Source organism: Salmo trutta, chromosome 18, assembly GCF_901001165.1.
Source record: "Salmo trutta chromosome 18, fSalTru1.1, whole genome shotgun sequence".
Classification (NCBI taxonomy): domain Eukaryota; kingdom Metazoa; phylum Chordata; class Actinopteri; order Salmoniformes; family Salmonidae; genus Salmo; species Salmo trutta.
In genome coordinates this window covers 40,074,385-40,093,263 of record NC_042974.1, presented here as the reverse complement: position 1 = coordinate 40,093,263, position 18,879 = coordinate 40,074,385, and the positions used below count along the sequence as shown (strand labels likewise).

General features: G+C 39.8%; 1 protein-coding gene across 3 annotated transcripts in view; it reads left to right on the top strand.

Annotated features, from left to right (window-relative positions):
- The window catches only part of LOC115153298 (pro-neuregulin-3, membrane-bound isoform), a 553,781-nt gene that overhangs the window by 403,237 nt on the left and 131,665 nt on the right, over positions 1 to 18,879 (top strand). For all 3 annotated transcript variants that reach the window (XM_029698589.1, XM_029698590.1, XM_029698588.1), the window contains exon 3: positions 16,808 to 16,881. In XM_029698589.1, coding sequence (XP_029554449.1) covers positions 16,808 to 16,881 — 74 coding nt within the window. The remainder of the gene's footprint in view (positions 1 to 16,807; positions 16,882 to 18,879) is intronic.

The window sequence follows — 18,879 nt, the reverse complement described above, 5'->3', positions numbered from 1 at the left end:
TGATCTGAATCATTGAGGTCCAATAACTCATTACATCTCTTGAGAGAAGAATATGTAATTTCAGTGCAATGAAAAGCAATTTGGAGTGTGCAATTTACACACTCCGCTGATTAGAGTTATTTAAAAGTGTGGCAAAAACACGTTTTGATTCATGCATAGCATTGTGATAGAAGACCATATCTGACTTGCTTTAACAAGCATCACCTTGATACACATCAGGGGGAGGGAGCGTTGTAAAATATTCTAGTGGCTTCCCACTGGGCACAGATCTCAATTCAACATCTACATGTTGGTTCCACGCAGGGGTGCCACTTTGGTTTTAGAAGTGAGGGGGACATAACTTAGCGAGGGTCTTTTCTGGGACATCTAAAGCTCATTTCCTGCATTTTTACACAACCCAATATGCCGTCTCCATTTAGAACATGAAATAAGCAAAAATGCCCACAGTCATCAAGCTAGGTAAGAGATCATTATTAAATATGTTTAAGTGATTAAAAAGACGGAACTAGATCAAAGGCAACAGTAAAAATTGTGTTGCACCTTTAACCAATACCTTAAGAAATGAACTCTTGAAAAAATAAAAATAATTTTGATTGTCTTTATTAAGACATCTTCTATATCAAATTTCAGCCAGAACGACCAGCTAGCCCGAGCCGCCTGCACGGTCGACCCCAACCAGTCTAGTCAGTTTAGTTCCCAAGGGAAAGGTTTGGAAACAAAAAAAAAAACACACACAAAAAACACATAAACCTAAAATATACATTAACACACAGAAATAGCAAATCCTCCATATAATTAATCTCATAGGCTTAATAGTACTCTAGAGCTCTTTTTACTTGCACACAATATAGCTGGGTCGCCCCGTCCTGTCCCTAGGGGGATACCACCCTGCAGTGCCCCAACACACCCCACTCAACTTTAGGATCTTAGTGAAACATTAATTATTGGTGTTGAGTGTGTTAGGCCAAGACCAGAGTGACAACCCAAAGAATGGCAGACCCCCAGGGCCAGGACTGAGCAGCCCAGCAGCTAAATAGGTATCTCCCCTGATGTGGCCATGTTCCCATATAAGGCATCCAGACCTTATGAAAGTTGCTCAGTATACCTTTAATCTGATAGTAATTCAATGCTGGTGATACATAACTTGACATTGTGGGAGGATAACCAAACTTCCAATTAATGGCAATTCATTTCTTTGTCGCTATAAATGCTTGGTTACACAATTTCTTCAGATAAGTCTCCAGTATCAACAATTCCAAGCAAACAAAAACAGGGAGAAGGGAGAATATGTAGACATGCTGACATAAAAGAACATACTCTTTGCCAGAATTCAAACAGCCTTCAGAAGACCATAACCTATGCAAATACAGTTGAAGTTGGAAGTTTACATACACCTTAGCCAAATACTTTAAAACTCAGTTTTTCACAATTCCTGACATTTAATCCTAGTAAAAATTCCCTGTCTTAGGTCAGTTAGGATCACCACTTTATGTTAAGAATGTGATATTTCAGAATAATAGTAGAGAATGATTTATTTCAGCTTTTATTTCTTTCATCACAAGTTTACATACACTCAGTTAGTATTTGGTAGCATTGCCTTTAAATGGTTTAACTTGGGTCAAACGCTTCGGGTAGCCTTCCACAAGCTTCCCACAATAAGTTGGGTGAATTTTGGACCATTCTCCTGACAGAGCTGGTGTAACTGAGTCAGGTTTGTAGGCCTTCTTGCTCACACACGCTTTTTCAGTTCTGCCCACACATTTTCTATAGGATTGAGGTCAGGGCTTTGTGATGGCCACTCCAATACCTTGACTTTGTTGTCCTTAAGCCATTTTGCCACAACTTTGGAAGTGTGCTTGGGGTCATTGTCCATTTGGAAGAGCCATGTGAGACCAAGCTTTTACTCCCTGACTGATGTCTTGAGATGTTGCTTCAATATATCCACATAATTTTCCTCCTCATGATGCTATCTATTTTGTGAAGTGCCTCAGTCCCTCCTGCATCAATGCACCCCCACAATATGATACTGCCACCCCCGTGCTTCACGTTTGGGATGGTGTTCTTCGGCTTGCAAGCCTCCCCCTTTTTCCTCCAAACATAACAATGGTCATGATGGCCAAACAGTTCTATTTTTGTTTCATCAGACCAGAGGACATTTCTCCAAAAAGTACGATCTTTGTCCCCATGTGCAGTTGCAAACCGTAGTCTGGCTTTTTTTATGCCGGTTTTGGAGCAGTGGCTTCTTCCTTGCTGAGCGGCCTTTCAGGTTATGTGTCACGTCCTGACCAGTAAAGGGGGTTATTTGTTATTGTAGTTTGGTCAGGGCATGGCAGGGGGTGTTTGTTTTATTTTTATTTCACCTTTATTTAACCAGGTAGGCAAGTTGAGAACAAGTTCTCATTTACAATTGCGACCTGGTCAAGATAAAGCAAAGCAGTTCGACAACATACAACAACACAGAGTTACACATGGAGTAAAACAAACATACAGTCAATAATACAGTAGAAAAATAAGTCTATGTACAATGTGAGCAAATGAGGTGAGATAAGGGAGGTAAAGGCAAAAAGGCCATGGTGGCAAAGTAAATACAATATAACAGGTAAAACACTGGAATGGTAGATTTGTAGTAGAAGAAAGTGCAAAGTGGAAATAATGGGGTGCAAAGGAGCAAAATAAATAAATAAATGTGTTTCGGGTTTTTGGTTTATGTTCTATGTTAGTATATTTCCATGTTTGTTCTTTTTCTATGTTTAGTTTCTTGGGTTGACCTTCAATTGGAGGCAGCTGTTCCTCGTTGCCTCTAATTGAAGGTCCTGTTTAGTAGGGGTGTTTTTCCTGTGTTTTGTGGGTGGTTGTTTCCTGTTTTGTGTATGTTGCAGCTGATAGGACTGTTTATGGTCGTTTTGCTGTTTTGTTGTTTGAGAGTTAAATAAAAGTAATTATGAGCACGTCACACGCCGCGTCTTGGTCCCCATTAGACGACCCGCGTTACATTATGTCCATTTAGGACTCTTTTTACTGTGGATATAGACACTTTTGTACATGTTTCCTCCAGCATCTTCACAAGGTCCTTTGCTGTTGTTCTGGGATTGATTTGAGATTTTCGCACCAAAGTACCTTCATCTCTAGGAGACAGAATGCGTCTCCTTGCGGAGCGGTATGACGGTAGAGTGGTCCCATGGTGTTTATACTTGTGTACTATTGTTTGTACAGATGAACGTGGTACCTTCAGACATTTGGAAATTGCTCCCAAGGATGAACCAGACTGGTGGAGGTCTACAATTTTTTTCTGAGGTCTTGGCTGATTTCTTTTGATTTTCCCATGATGTCAAGCAAAGAGGGACTGAGTTTGAAGGTAGGCTTTGAAATACATCCACAGGTACACCTCCAATTGACTCAAATGATGATAAAGGCACAGTCAACTTAGTGTATGTAAACTTCTGACCCACTGGAATTGTGATACAGTGAATTATAAGTGAAATAATCTGTCTGTAAACAATTTTTGGAAAAACTACTTGTGTCATGCACAAAGTAGATGTCCTAACCGACTTGCCAAAACTATAGTTTGTTAACAAGAAATTTGTGGAGTGGTTGAAAAACAAGTTTTAATGACTCCAACCTAAGTATGTAAACTTCCGACTTCAACTGTGTGTCCTCTTTTCTGTTTTACATTTCTGAGTGCATGTAATTCAGTTTCACTGGCATATAGTAAGTTATATGGATGGTCTTAAACTGCAGTAATTTATATCGGCGATGATATGAACATGACTGGGCATTCACACATATCTATGTCCATTCATCATCATCAATAGCTTCTACCATCAATAGCTTCTCACATTTTTGTTTTACATGTTTTATGTCATTGGGGAAAGTCTCTATCAACCCTTGATACAGTTTGTAAATCAACTTTGGAGGTTTTTCAGACTGCCTTAAAATAGCATCTGGCTTGTCCAGTGTTTGCTGCACAGAGAAAATAAAGTGTTGTATCTGCAAAAATTCACCTCAACTCTATTACTGACTGGTCTTTCCAGGCTGCCTGACCCTGCTGAGACCCCTATCACCGTCTGATCCTGCTAAGGCATGATGAGTATAGTGTTGTGTACTGACTATGCACTAGAGGGCTGAATTCCTGCCGGATGTCTTGCGGGACCTGTGGATCCTGACGAAGATCATTGCAGCATGGTCTGCGGGTGGGAGCTGGCGGTCAGATAGATGACTTTAGGATAAAAATATTGTATATTTGTCTCCCACAGATTGTTTGGAAACTGACCTCTTTCTGCTTTGTATGCGTTAGCCTACCTATTGTATTAAAAGCACATATTTTTTACATTATTCATACACTCAGAGTTCGCTGCTTCAACTTCTGTAGCCTTCCTCTTCCAGTTGGGCGTGAGAGGTCAAGTGCGCCTAGTATGTGTGGTCTCATTGAAATAGAGTAGGCTGCCGACATGGGTGGATAATGACGTGGTAGTTAACTTAAATATGAAAGTAACTTAAATATGATTAGACTGTATTTTACTACAGTGTCTGTAAATAAATATTGATTATGAATTAAGAAGTGGAGGGTGCTCAATCAACTTGAGACAAAGTACAATCAAAAAATCAAATGATCATTCAAAGGGAAAAGGCACAACGCGCACGTGTTAGCTATGGCGAGCGGGTGTTGCGAGCGGGCGTTGCACCTTTTAATTTTCAATAAGTATTGATTATCCATTTATGTGTCTCTGCCTGCAAATCGTCCTCCTAAAAGGTAGGCTATATCCTATAGGCCTATGCAAAATGTAGCAAATGTCGCTGTCATTATTCTTGCTGCTTCAAGTTCAGTAGCCGTACCTGCGTGATCAGGTGCGTGTTTGGTCTCATTTAAATAGAGTAGGATATAGCCTATGCATGGCCGGAGAAGCATGGGGCAGTTATCTTTCCAAGGAAATGTACTTCCTAAATAGGCCTAAGTTTACTTAGCTATAGTTTATAGCTATAGTGCTATAGTTTACTTTATGGCCTAAATATTGATCACCCATATTTAAACATGTGAAAATCTTCCCACTCCTAAAAGGTAGGCTATAAAAACAGCTCAAGAGAAAGTGCAAGTCTCTCCTACTTTGCTCTCTTCAAACTACATTCAGCATATTGACTGATCTAGCCCAATAATACAGACAGCCTAATATAAGGGCCATGTGATAATCTCTGTTAATTTAACCTATTTAAGTTATTTTTGGCATTTGATATTACCTATAGAGCGCAAAATGGCTGGGACCATGGCTGGCAAGTGAGCTGCGTCACATAAGACTAAAATAACATTGCGGGACTGCGGTTGGGATTGGGACCAGTTCTTGTGGTAGATAGTGGGAGTCGGACAGAAAGCCAGCAGGTGTGGGCAGGGTGCAGTATGAAAAGCTGCGGATGCCGCAGGAGCGGGATGAAGATATAAATCTGGCGCAAACCTCTACACTGCACCATGACAGTGAAGACTGTAACATTAGAATTGTTTATTACTGTGTCAGTGTCACGTCCTGGCCAGTATAAGGTTAATTGTTTTGTAGTTTGGTCAGGACGTGGCAGAGGGTATTTGTTTTATGTGGTTCAGGGTGGTGTGTTTTGTAAAAAGGGTGTTTGATTTAGTAATTCCGGGTGTTGGTTTATGTTTAGGTATTTCTATGTGGAGTCTAGTGAGTGTATGTCTATGTTTGGTTAATTGGGGTTGGGACTCTCAGTTGAAGGCAGGTGTTGTCTATCTGCCTTTGATTGAGAGTCCCATATAGTAGGGTGTGTTTGTGTTTGGTATTTGTGGGTGATTGTTCTGTGTTTAGCCTTGTGCCTTACCAGACTGTTTTTGTTGATCGTTCGTTTTTTTGTTATTTTTGAATGTTCATTTTGAGAGTAATTAAAAATCAAGAAGAGCCTGCACATACCTGCTGCGTTTTGGTCCTCCTTCACCGACGACAACCGTGACAGTCAGTGTAAAAAGTGGGGAATTAGCTAGGGAAACTTACATTACATTGCCAAACTTGACTAATACAAACTCACATTTCACTGACAAAATGTCACAATATTTTATCGTTTAGCCAATTGTTTCATTGTTTGAATCAGGTCTAGTGTAATTGAGGCAAAATAAATTGATAACGTTTGCCAACTTTTGGCCAACTCTCTAACTGTACAATAACTGGTGAAAGCTAGCCAAGTTCATGTACTTCTGTTGAAATGGGACAAAACAAAGGCTACAAAATATGTCCATACAAACAACAGCTGTTAGCAATATGAGGTGGCTATAACTACTATCTATCTGACAGATAGCTAGTGGCTAGAGCTGCCATGGCTGTGGTAGCTACTAGCTAGCGTAGGTAATTCATTCACCTCAGTTGAGAGGAGATTAAACATTACATGTCAGTTACAATACTAGCTCAGCAATGCAAATAAACACTAATTTCAGCTAAACAGCAGTTACTTTGCCAGCTATATCAGTCATCTGAAGAGTAGCCAGTTTCTGCTCTGCGCAACACATACACATTGGACTATGTTCCACTCTCCGTGCTGGTTCAGCCAGCCTTCCACATTCTGAAATTTCATTTTTGTCCCCCCCAGTTTTATTATTGCAATGTGATACAAAAAGCGTCAATGGTGTGCTTCAGGATCATGGCTGGATTTAGGACCGCCTGGACACCACAGAGCGGGCTAGCAGCCTGTGTGAAGGCAAAGCTTCACACAGGCTGCTAGCCCGCTCTGTGGTGTCCAGGCGGTCCTAAATCCAGCCATCGGAACACTCCAAACAGCCTACCTGACCACTCTGAGGCGTCCGCATGATCCTGAAGCACACCATTGATGCTTTTTGTATCACATTGCAATAATAAAACTGGGGGGGACAAAAATGAAATTTCAGAATGTGGGGGGGACATGAACCCCCCATCCCCCATCCCCAGTGAAAGTTGCGCACCTAGTTCCACATCATTTCATTGAAATGACATGGAAACAACGTTGATTCAACCAATGTATGCCCAGTGGGTTAGCATCAAACACTTCTGACTGAGCTGAGGGTATGATATGAAGTATGCTTTAAAGTGCAACCTGTAACTGAAAAGTGCTGCCCCTGCACTTGTTTGTAAATTCAGGAGGTGGGTCTTGGTGAATGTAAATGTATTTTATTTATTTTGCTTCTTGGCTGAATGTGTATGTTCTTTTTCTAGTTGCCCCTGGGGAAGTTGTAAACTGCAGCTGGAGCCTTCATGGACAGAGGAGATATTTTGGGTTATTGACACCTCCTTCTGAGTTTTACTCAGAACCACTGTGTGCCAGGAAGAGAATATGTTCTTAAGCGGTGTATCTTAAAAAGACTGGCTTCCTCTGTAGAGCCAGGTTCCTCTGAAAGTTTTTTCTTCCCTAGGATAGTATTTAATAGCCACTGTCGCCTTTGTGACAACTGCACTATACTAATGGTCTACTAGATAATGTTTAGGAGCAGCATAGGTGAAACATGATAAGGTCTAGACCACTTCAGACAGAGACTATTAGCTTGTTGCACGTCGCCTCCAAAGATATCCCTCTTTCCATAAACGACTCGATTAATAGAACAGATTTTAAAAAAGGTAAATCGAATCAAAGTAAGTTAGGCAGGAGGGTGATATTAAGCACAAAGATAAGAGGTCTACTGATAAGGTGTTAATAGGCAGGAGAGTGGGAGAGAGAATGAAGGAGAGATAAGGGCTGAATTTAAAATAATTTATCTCTACTTTAACGGCATTTTAACCTCACAATGGGATATAATCATACAGCTTCTAATAATGAACTCAAGTAGTGGCATTTGTTGGTGACTTCCTGCAACTATAGAGGGTTGCCACCTCATGGCAGCCATGTTGAAAGACCACCGTATCAACTCTTTCGACAATAAAACCTGAGTGGCTACGCCAAGCTGCATGATGATTCGTCACTGTGGTCAATTTCTCTGAAGTATTTGGCTGCTCTAACAAGGCAGGAAAGACAATTGGAAACAAATGTATTTACAGATCACCTGAAACACCAAGGAGTTAAGACTCAAGAACTGTCAGAAAAGGTAAGAAACCTTTTTGCCCGTCAAGACCTGAACCCAGATGGCTATCAGTACAGGGTCTGCTCCAATCATTTCATCACTGGTAAGTCTGATCAATTTCAAGTTTAGTTTAGCTGTTATTCTAACCAGGTGTTAACAACAAGACTAAGTTAGTCAACATTAGCTAGCTAGATAGCTTGTAGTCTAGCTATTAGCATGTGTCGCGTGAGTTTCAAGTTTTGGGAAAGCTATTTCGTTCACCATGAAATTGCACCTTTATAACAAAGGATTGCATGCATCTATCATCGCATTTACAGACTAATGTAAGCCTACTATTCCTAATGTGATTAGTAGATTGGATAGTCATAATTTTGGCCATTAATTAAGAGCGTAGTGGCATAGGCCTAATGGCTATATCAGAGACGTTTCTTTCCTTTGCATGGGAAAAATGTGGCCTATAATAAACACTTCATGCAATTTTACTACACTTTTTGACTGGAGACATTAGCAGAGTTGATGATAGCCTAGGTCTACTCTGCTAACACTGACAACAGATCACTAAAAACAACCTTGTCTTGAATACAACCATGCAACCTAGGTGTATGAAAAGGGCTCATGGCTAGATGGGATCCAGCTTTTGTCAAATTAACTTCAACGTTTTTTGCATTTTAGCTAGCCCTAACCCTTTTCCTAACCTTAACCTAATTCTCCTAAGCTGCTATGTTAATCCTCCTAACCTGCTGCATAAGTTCTTCTAATATGCTGCGAAAATTCAAATATGACTTTAATTTGACAAAAGCTGGATCCCTTCTAGCCACGAAAAGGGGAGATACAAATTTTACAATATGACGTCCATATAGTTGTAGGACATTATTGTCCCAAAGAACTCCCGTGGTACTGACCCAATTATATTTTTTGGGGAACTTGGTAACACTTTACTTGATATCAAGCATCATAACATGTTATGACATGGTCATAACCATATCATAATATGTCTTAACAGCTGATATAACTTGTCATAGTCTGTCATAATATGTTCATAACACTGTCATGACCTGTATATTTACACCTGTTGTGACATATATTGTGTTATTTTATGGCTGGTTATGACACCTACATACTGTAAGAGTGTCAAAACCAACATTTATTAATAGTTTTTTTCCCTGCCAAGAAGTTTCCTTTCGTTTGAAAGTTTGTTTCTTAGGTCAAAAAGACGGTGTCTTGTCCTGCTCCTGAAATCTGCTCCTGCATTCATCCCAGTCATCAGAAACAAAGCATTGGAGTAGCTGCATGTTACAAGCCCTTAACCAACATAGCAGTTTTAAGAAAAATAAGTGTTAAGTAAAAAATAGATAAATAAAAAATATTAAATAAAAGTAACGTCAATGTGTGCGCAATTACAATAATAATTTAAAATGGTCAAGTTTAGAGAATGTTTTTAAACATAACATACTGTTAACAAGTACTGTAGGCTACGGTGTAATGTAACGGTTTGCCTTGTGTGGTAGGTTTTGTGGGTTTTGACACTCTTATGTAGGCATCATAATCAGCCACAAAATAACTACCATGGTAGGTTTTGTGGGTTTTGACACTCTTATGTAGGTGAATAAAATAATGCAATATGTGACACAACAGGTCTAAATATAAGTGTCATGACAGTGTTATGACCATTTTATGACTGGTTATGACAAGTTATGTCAGCTGTTATACATGGTTATGACAGTGTTAGAATGTGTTATGACGCTGGGTGTCAAGTAAAGTGTTACTGTGAACTTTATTCATAAGAGAAGTGAAAATGTATGGGCATTACATCATAGGACAAAGGCCTCAATGGGATAGGACAACCTGCTGTGTTGACTATTGGTTGTTCCAGCCCAACAATATATTTAATTTTTAATCACAACCAAACAATTACAGTGCCCTGATGGTATAGGTGACCTGAAGAAGTCATATTCTAATATCAGGTGTGCTTTTCATTTTGTTTATGTACTGTAGGTTCACCAGCTGACCTCTATGAAGACACCCAGGTCGACTGGATTCCCATTGTAAAGATGAACAATGCTGCAGTACCATCAGTTTCTACTTCTACTACTTTGTCCTTTTCCAGATACAGTATAAAAGAGACATCCCTCAGTTATACAAGATGGTTGTCATTATGCTGTGCTTTGGTCAATCTGATTCTGTTGTGCCATTGGAGTAGAGAGTACCTTCACCTTGTCACCATGACAAAAGTGCCCCCTTAAACCATATGAATATATAAAATGTAATTTGGAACAACATGTAAAATACTATTGTTTATGATATTGTAAACATACTGTACTTTAGTAATAGGCTATATTGTTATATGAAATGAAAAATATTTTTGTGTGTCATCTCTGCTTTGCCTTGCCCCATTGAGTAATATGTATTTCGTATCGCCTATCTAATCTTTATTTATTTTAAAATGTAAAAACATTTAGCATAGACAATGTCATTGTTGTGGTAGTCTTATCACAATGGCACCTCCAAGTGCCACTCAGACAATCTGAGAGAAAGGTATCTGGCATTGAACTTGGTAGGAGTAGTTGTGTGTATGTTTTAAGCTAAGGATCCCATTACCTCCTGCTTCCAGACATTTCACCACCTAGATTACAAGGGTTGGATTTGCGCTAAACAATTTCATTTCAGCAGGTACAAAAGGCATGTACAAAATCTAGTATGATGATTGGCCCCATAAACAATGCATTTTTCCACATCATGTTACAGCCGTATTCTAAAATTGATTAAATTATTTATTTTCCTCATCAATCTACACACAACACACCATAATGACAAAGCAAAAACACGTTTTTAGACATTTTTGCAAATTCATAAAAAATAAAAACTGAAACATCACATTGTAAATTTGACATAACTATTCAGACCCTTTACTCAGTACTTTGTTGAAGCATCTTTGGCAGCGAATACAGCCTCAAATCTTCTTGGGTGTGATGCTACAAGCTTGGCACGATTACAGCCATTTTTCTCTGCAGATCTTCTCAATGTCAGGTTGGATGGGGATGGTTGCTGCACAGCTATTTTCAGATCTCTTCAGAGATGTTCGATCAGGTTTTAGTCCGGGCTCTGACTGGGCCAGTCAAGGACATTCAGAGACTTCTCCTGGGGCCACTCCTGCGTTGTCTTAGCTGTCTGCTTAGGGTCATTGTCCTGTTTGAAGGTGAACCTTCGCATCAGTCTGAGGTCTTGAGTGTTTTTTCAAAGGATCTCTCTGTACTTTGCTCCATTCATCTTTCCCTCGATCCTTACTAGTCTCCCAGTCCCTGCCAGGTTTCCTCCAGACGTGACGCTTCGCATTCAGGCCAAAGAGTTCAATGTTGGTTTCATCAGATCAGAGAATCTTGTTTCTCCTGGACAGAGTGTCCTTTAGATGCCTTTTGGCAAACTCCAAGCGGGCTGTTATGTGCCTTTTACTTAGGAGTGGCTTCCGTCTGGCAACTGTACCAGAGGATCTCTGGAGCTCTTTCAGAGTGACTCGGAGCTCTACGGACAATTCCTTAAACCTCATAGCTTGGTTTTTGCTCTGTCATATACTGTCAACTGTGGGACCTTATATAGACATGTGTGTGCCTTTCCAAATCATGTCCAATCAATTGAATTTACCACATGTGGACTCCAATCAAGATGCAGAAACATCTCAAGGATGATCAATGGAAACAAGATGCACCAGAGCTCAATTTCGAGTGTAATAGCAAAGGGTCTGAATACTTATGTAAATAAGGTATTTCAGTTTTTTATTTTGTATATATTTTTTTAAATCCTGTCTTTGCTTTGTCATTATGGGGTATTGTGTGTAGATTGATGAGAAAAAAAATGTATTTAATTTTAGAATAAGGCTAAAATGTAACAATCTGGAAAAAGGGAAGGAGTCTGAATACTTTTCGAATGCACTGTACATTGTCTAATGGTATCATTTGTGTGAATTAAGCTATTATCTGCTACAGATGCACAATGTCAAGGGGTGCATTGCAAATGCCCATAAGGCTAATGCCATCATACTGTAGGCCAGCGGTTCCCAACTCCGGTCCTCGGGTACAAATAAAAGTACACCATTTTATTGTAGCCCCAGACAAGCACACCTGATTAAATTTGTCAACCAATCATCAGGCCCTCAATGAGATGAATCGGGTATTTTTGTCCGGGGCTACGACACAAATGTGTGCTGTTGGAGTACTCGAGGACTGGAGTTTTGAACCATTGCTGTAGGCCTATGGGTGCATTGGCGTTGCATTCCATTATCAACAGCAAAATTGGTTCACATGGCTGATATCCTAAAAAAAGAGTGACAATCAAATACAACTAATTGGAGAGCTTATGACTGAACAAAAAGGTAATGTTCATTTGAGAATATAACACAGAAACACAGAAAAATTTTAGACAGATTCCCTTCCCCTCATTATTGCAGGATTGTGATCTGTGATTAATCAATATCGACACTAATTCAGCTTGAATAATACTTTTAAGTTGACAATGAAAACAAGTTTAAACACTTAGTAATTTCAAAGAATCAACACTATTTCATATAATTTCAAAGTGTACAAGTAAGCTAACTAATATGTAAAGGTTAGATGTCTTAGTAACAAGTAGGCTATTATTACTGAAGCATAGTTTTAGGTGAACAAAAAAAGTAAATACCAGAGGTGGCCAACATCACTGCACTGATCCCTGATCTACTGGGTGAGCAGAATTATATTCCAGTGCAGCAATAGCACACTTGGTTAACAACTAATTAGGTTTGATAAATTGAATCTGTGTGTTTTTGCTGGGCTGGAACAGAAGCCTGCACAACCAGCAGGGTTGGCCTGCTACAGTTGAAATAGGTTTATACATTGTGTGTGACTTTTAAACTGCATTTTTGTTTATAAACTTTGCTAACATAGGTACACATATAATACATGGTACACAAGGTTGTGCCCTTATTCTCTTGGGACATTCATTGGGACCTTTTTATCTGCATTCAAGGTTTCACGTCTCTCTGTATCTGAGGACAGAAAGCATCACAAAGAAAGAGGCTGCATTATACTAAAATTAGACAGCACTAAATATTATTTTGCTATATATCTCTTTCCTCGTAGTTTTTCTCGCCAAGGGCTGGTACTGGATAATATTTTCCTAATGTCCTCCCACAAAGGTACCAACCCTATCCAGAGGAGCCTACTCTCCCTTCTCGGATAGCTGGAACTGCTAGCTAATCCTTTCACCCTCTTCCATGGCTGCTAGCTGGCTAGCTAATAATACATTGTTTTTGATCATTTTCAAAATATGTTTACTTACTTAAATAGGTAAGTAAACACTGCCTCTTCCCAATATTTCCGGTGGAAGCGGAACGCAGCCAGCCATGTGGACGATTGGAGGACTTCCACTAGACAGTAGTCTTTGGTATTCTAACATGGCGCCTGGTGCGGTTGCTAGGTGATTTGTGATGCAACTGCAAGCCGTCTATAGAACATTAAATGTCTCCTCTCACTGTTGGAAAGGCAAAAGTCTCTGATAGGAACGTAGAATTTATCCTCTTGGTGTGCCACTTTTTCTTCCTCACCGCTAGGCGTGGGACCTTCGGCTTTCATGCTGGGGTCATTGTCCTCACTCTTGTCATCCCTGTGTAGGTGTCAAGCTTCCCCGTTGAGCATGATGGCTCGTCCACTCTTGAGAAAATGACTCTCTGAGAGTGCTTCTTCGGCACCAACTGTTCTAGTAGGTCTCCTAACCTGAGGGGGAATGAACACTAGGCTTGTGGCTAACAGTTATTGCTACCCTTGCGCTGGCTCAAGCCCACTTGGTCATGCAGTATAAGGTTTTGTGAAGTGAAGCGGCTAAGAGGACAGAGTCGAGACAATATACTATATATCCATTGCCCACTTTGCCCAAAATGAAATGTTATGCTCAAAAATTGGCCTGCAATCTGATAGGTTACACCATCATTGAAAAGTCCTGTCAACGTTGTAGAAATGTATTGTAGTGCCCGTCTTTATATAGACCTTCACTCTTGACTCAGGGCAGTTGCTGTACATCCGACTGCAGACAAAATGTCCAGACGGTAACATGAGTGGAAATGGTTTAGATCCATAATCTATTTTGTGTTGCTTGGCACTGAGATTTTTAACATCTGATGTTAAATCATGGGGCACGATGAATGTCTACTGTCTTTTAAAGGCACACAAACCCAGAATAGCACTTAAACAATAAAGAGGAAGAATTATTGACCAAAATACAGAGCATAAAGTACACGAGTAGCCAGAAAGTGATTTGCTGCTCTCTCTCTCTTGCACGCATGCACATTCTCCCTCTCTCTCTCTCGGTCTCACACACACTCATACACTAGGCGGTCTCTCCTCCAGATGCTTCAGTTTTGGAAATATGGCATGTATACTTGTGTGCTATAGTGTAAGCATTACTAAGGCGGGTTTGATTGAATCCGACAGCTAGGAGCAGATCTTCCTAACTTGTATCTGTTACTATGTGTAGCTACCTCTGTGTAACAAGATTATCTCCTTTAGTCAGTGTTCAAAGGTAACACCTCTCAGCCCCCTGGGATTATACCACCTCAGCCTAATTAAAGGCCCACTGCCTAAAGCAGCACAAAGCTCTCAGATGCTAACCAGGCTAAATGTTCTTTTCACCAGATCAAACTTAAGGCACTAAACTGACATTTCCCAGTGTCCACCATTTCGTAATGAAAATGAAATACAAGTATACTACCAATGCAATGAATGTGCTTTTGTGCTTTAATAGGCTAAATCATAATTGTAGGCTATGCTATGATAAAATGCAATATTGTCATACCATTTTCATGTTTGTCTCTAAAGTCATGAAAATATCTGATCAACAAGAAATTATACACTGTAATACAATATGATAGTACAATAGACTGAAGAATATTGTTTCATACTACACAAAATGGTTTTCCATATGTCAACATCTGAACTTTTCCATTTCAGTGTGACTTGCGGTGCTCCTTGAGTCTGTTGATGCCCTGCATATGTTGTGATGTGTGTGTTCTCCACATCCTCGGCTAAACCCGACAGCTTGAGGCCTTGTATTTATATTTATTTCCTGTCTACTGAGCTTTGTGCATCAGGCTCCATTGGTTAGTGATATCTACACCTCGTTCTACAAACCCCCTCCCCTATTTGTTCCTGCTAATTAATGACTGTGACACTAATTAAAACCAGAGCTGCTCTCAATACCTTCTGCCTCCTTCAGAGAAACATTCACATTTCCATTTACTTGTCCCAGAGCCTAATGAATATTCTGGTGCAGGTTTTCAGGCGAGAAACGCAGTGGCAGGAAACTGTGCCAAGTGGGAGTGGGAGAGAGTGTGGCAACTTGACAAAGACACAGGCAGGAGACGGGCCTGCCATGAGAATAGTGGGACCGAAAATGTAATTATGGCCAAGGAAAAACACATTTACATAATCCACAAAAATATATGCACATACATTTCCCATTATACAAATAAATACAATGACCATACACAAATATACATTCAAAGGATACCGATTCTTATAACATTCTCATGCATTCACCAGAGAAAACATTTACATTGTTTGGTCTTGGGTCCAAAACAGACAGACATTAGAAAAGATAGAGAGAGATAATAATTACGTAGATACACCTGCTTGCTAAGCAACCTGCTGTGCCCATTTGAAACACCCTGCTGTTTTATTGTGTTGCACCTCTCTCAAGGAATCGGAGTGGACACACTTTTCTGAATGGTAACATGTTAAATCTGTCGAAGTCGTATGCACCGTGGTGTGTGTGTGCGTGCGTGTGTATTAAGCTCTCTGTCTCTCCTCTTTACCACCCCCTGTTTTTTTAGACTGTTTAATCACAGCGTCTTGCTCCCTCGCTTGCACAGTTGGTCCTAATGGCTGTCAGGGGAACTGCTGATTGACAGAGATTCCAGAGAATGAAAAATATATTTTCGTTAAAAGTCACCGGTTTGCAAGTTTCATATTATGTTCTCTGATCCTGGTAGGACTGTACTTTCTGATTGGTATGTGGCTTCAGAAAATGAGCCTCCTGGACTATGGGAAATGTCTAATGCTGAACAAATGTGACTCATATAATATATGTGATCGGGCCACAACCCTGACTTCATTTACATATAGCTTTAAAGAAATGTTCATGAATCGTGCTTTACTCAGTCTTGGTGTGGGCACATTTTTCAGCAATGCTCATACTTATCAATGCATAGGTTTAATGCATGACTATGTGTGAAATAGCATGTCTGCTTAATGATTGAAAATGAAGCTTTAGCACCAAAAAAAAATCGAGACAAAAGAAGCTGAGTTTAAACAAGCTCTGAGTCTTTGGAGGATTGCTCGAGCTTGGATATGTCAAACCTAGACCTGGTGTAAGCTCCTTAGCATATATGCAGTTTTTATGCTCTGTGTGGAAAGGTCATGCATTATGTGCAATCTGTGTGCGCTTCAGAGGTTGGTCCTGAGGACATGTTTCTATAGTAAGTTACTGCCTGACACCGGGATTGGGGCTGAGAGCTTCTGAGAAGTGGAAGAGCAAGAGGGAAAGAGTGAGCAAATAGAAAAGGAAGATGGATTCAATGCATATTTTTTTTGTTGCTCCTGGCCATCTGACACAGATATAATAGAGTTGAGCTTGAACGATACTTGTATCATGAAACAGCATATTCAATTGCCAGCAATCTATTATAACCTTTAACCAAATTTCTCAAACCCTGCTTCACCCCAAGTTCACAATGTGTTGACTGACATGTATTTTTATTTACAGGTGTAAAGAAGGCTACCAAGGTATACGCTGCGACCAGTTCCTGCCGAAGACCGACTCCATCTTATCTGATCCGAGTAAGAACCTTTCCTTAATCATCTAATGAGAACTAAACACAAACTCCGGAAATAGTCATTGCACCTATTTGTTTTCATGGTTTCAGGTCTACATTCATATTAGATACGATAAACATGAACATTAAACGGCATTGTCTCTTCTCAAGTATCAAAAGTGCATAGGCTGTACTTAGAGGGAAGGTTCTAATCAGTAATCTTTCTCAGTTTGATTACCGTGTTGTAATAGAAACACTTTGACAGTGGGTCCCCACTGATGCTCTATGTACACTATGCTCATGTTTGCCATGATTAGGGGGAAAAAACACATTAATAAAACCATCTCATTGCCAGTTTCTGAAGAAATCAATCTGTCTCTAACTGTGGATGGTCCCTCTATTCATCACACCTAAACTCCCAGCCTGGTTTTATACACAGACTTAACATTGTAAATGTAAATCTGGGACACTTAAATTAGTGTGACATGTTACGTTTGGTATGGTTACATAAGACATATTGTGACATAAGGCAAAAATGAAAGTAGGGTGGTTGGTTGGGGGGATGGGGGGCATATAATGCAAATGTATAGCAACCCAAAGGATGCGGATTTGAATCTTATCATGGACAATTTTAGCATTTTAGCAAAATATCAACCTTTCAGCTACTTACTACTTTGAGCTACTTTGCAACTACTTCGCATGTTAGCTAACCCTTCACCTAACCCTAACTATTTTAGCTAACCCTTCCCCTAACCTTAATCCTTTAAACTAACTCCTCAATGTAACTCTGACCCCTAACCCTAAAACCTCACTAATGTTAGCCAGCTAGCTAAAGTTAACCACCTAGCTAGAATTCATAAAATGTCAAATCTTTTGCAAATTTGTAACATATTGTATGTTTTGCAAATTTGTAACATAACATGTAATAGGGGATGGACATCCACAAATTAATACATACCATGCAAAACGTAATCTATCATTCTAAATGGAGTGTTACCGATTTACATTCAGAATAATACGAAATGCTCTGAGACCAGGTTGAAACTCCCCCCAACAGAACATAATAGTTAAGCTAGTACAGTCCTATCAAAACAGATATGTTCTGCCTTCATGATGAAGTGATAAAATGCCCTCTGGAATATAACAGAGGCACAGGAAAATGGTCCTTGAAAAATATCACATTTATTCTCAATAGCTGTCTATCTCCTTTCATTAGTGAGTGCACAATGTGTGGGTGGGTGGGTGTACAGTGAGATAAAATAAAAGTTAAAAAACAGTTTGAAAGGAACAGAGTTGTTTCTTTCATTTGAGTATGTGTGCTAGAGTAGGGCTGTTGCGTTGACAATATTACCACCACGCCGGTAGTCATGAGTAGGGCTGTTATGGTGACCGTATTACCGCCACACTGGCGGTCACAAGTCATGATCGCAGTAAAATATCACGTGACCGTTAAGGCACGGTAATCTCCTTTTATGCACTTTGGACATGCTTTGGTAGTACACAACTCACTAACAACCATCAGGTCACTAATGGCCTGGTACTCATCGCTCTATTGTCCCTCTAACCACTCTGACATCAATGCAAATACAATTGAAAATCACAATCAGTATCTTGCTTTTAAACTCACCTCAATGTGCTTGATCAATTTGAAGAAAGAAATTCAACAAAAGGTTGAACCTGATTGAAAAACATTGTCATTATGGATGTTGTTTCGAAGCCTAACAACGAAATGGACAGCACTTTCTAAGGTGATGATTAATTCAAAACCCCCATAGGCATATTAGAGTGCATATGCATAGGCCTATATATGAGCCCAAGTCCAAAAAACAAGAACCTGAATTCAAATAATGATTGTGCCGTTCAGTGGCGATTTCAGCATGTAAATCTTGGTGGTGCAAACCCGGCAAATTTTTTTTTTAATATGCATGTCAGCAAAGTGGCAGGTAGCCTAGTGGTTAGAGTGTTGGACTAGTAACAGCAAAGGTTGTAAGATCGAATCCCTGAGCTGACAAGGTAAAAGCCT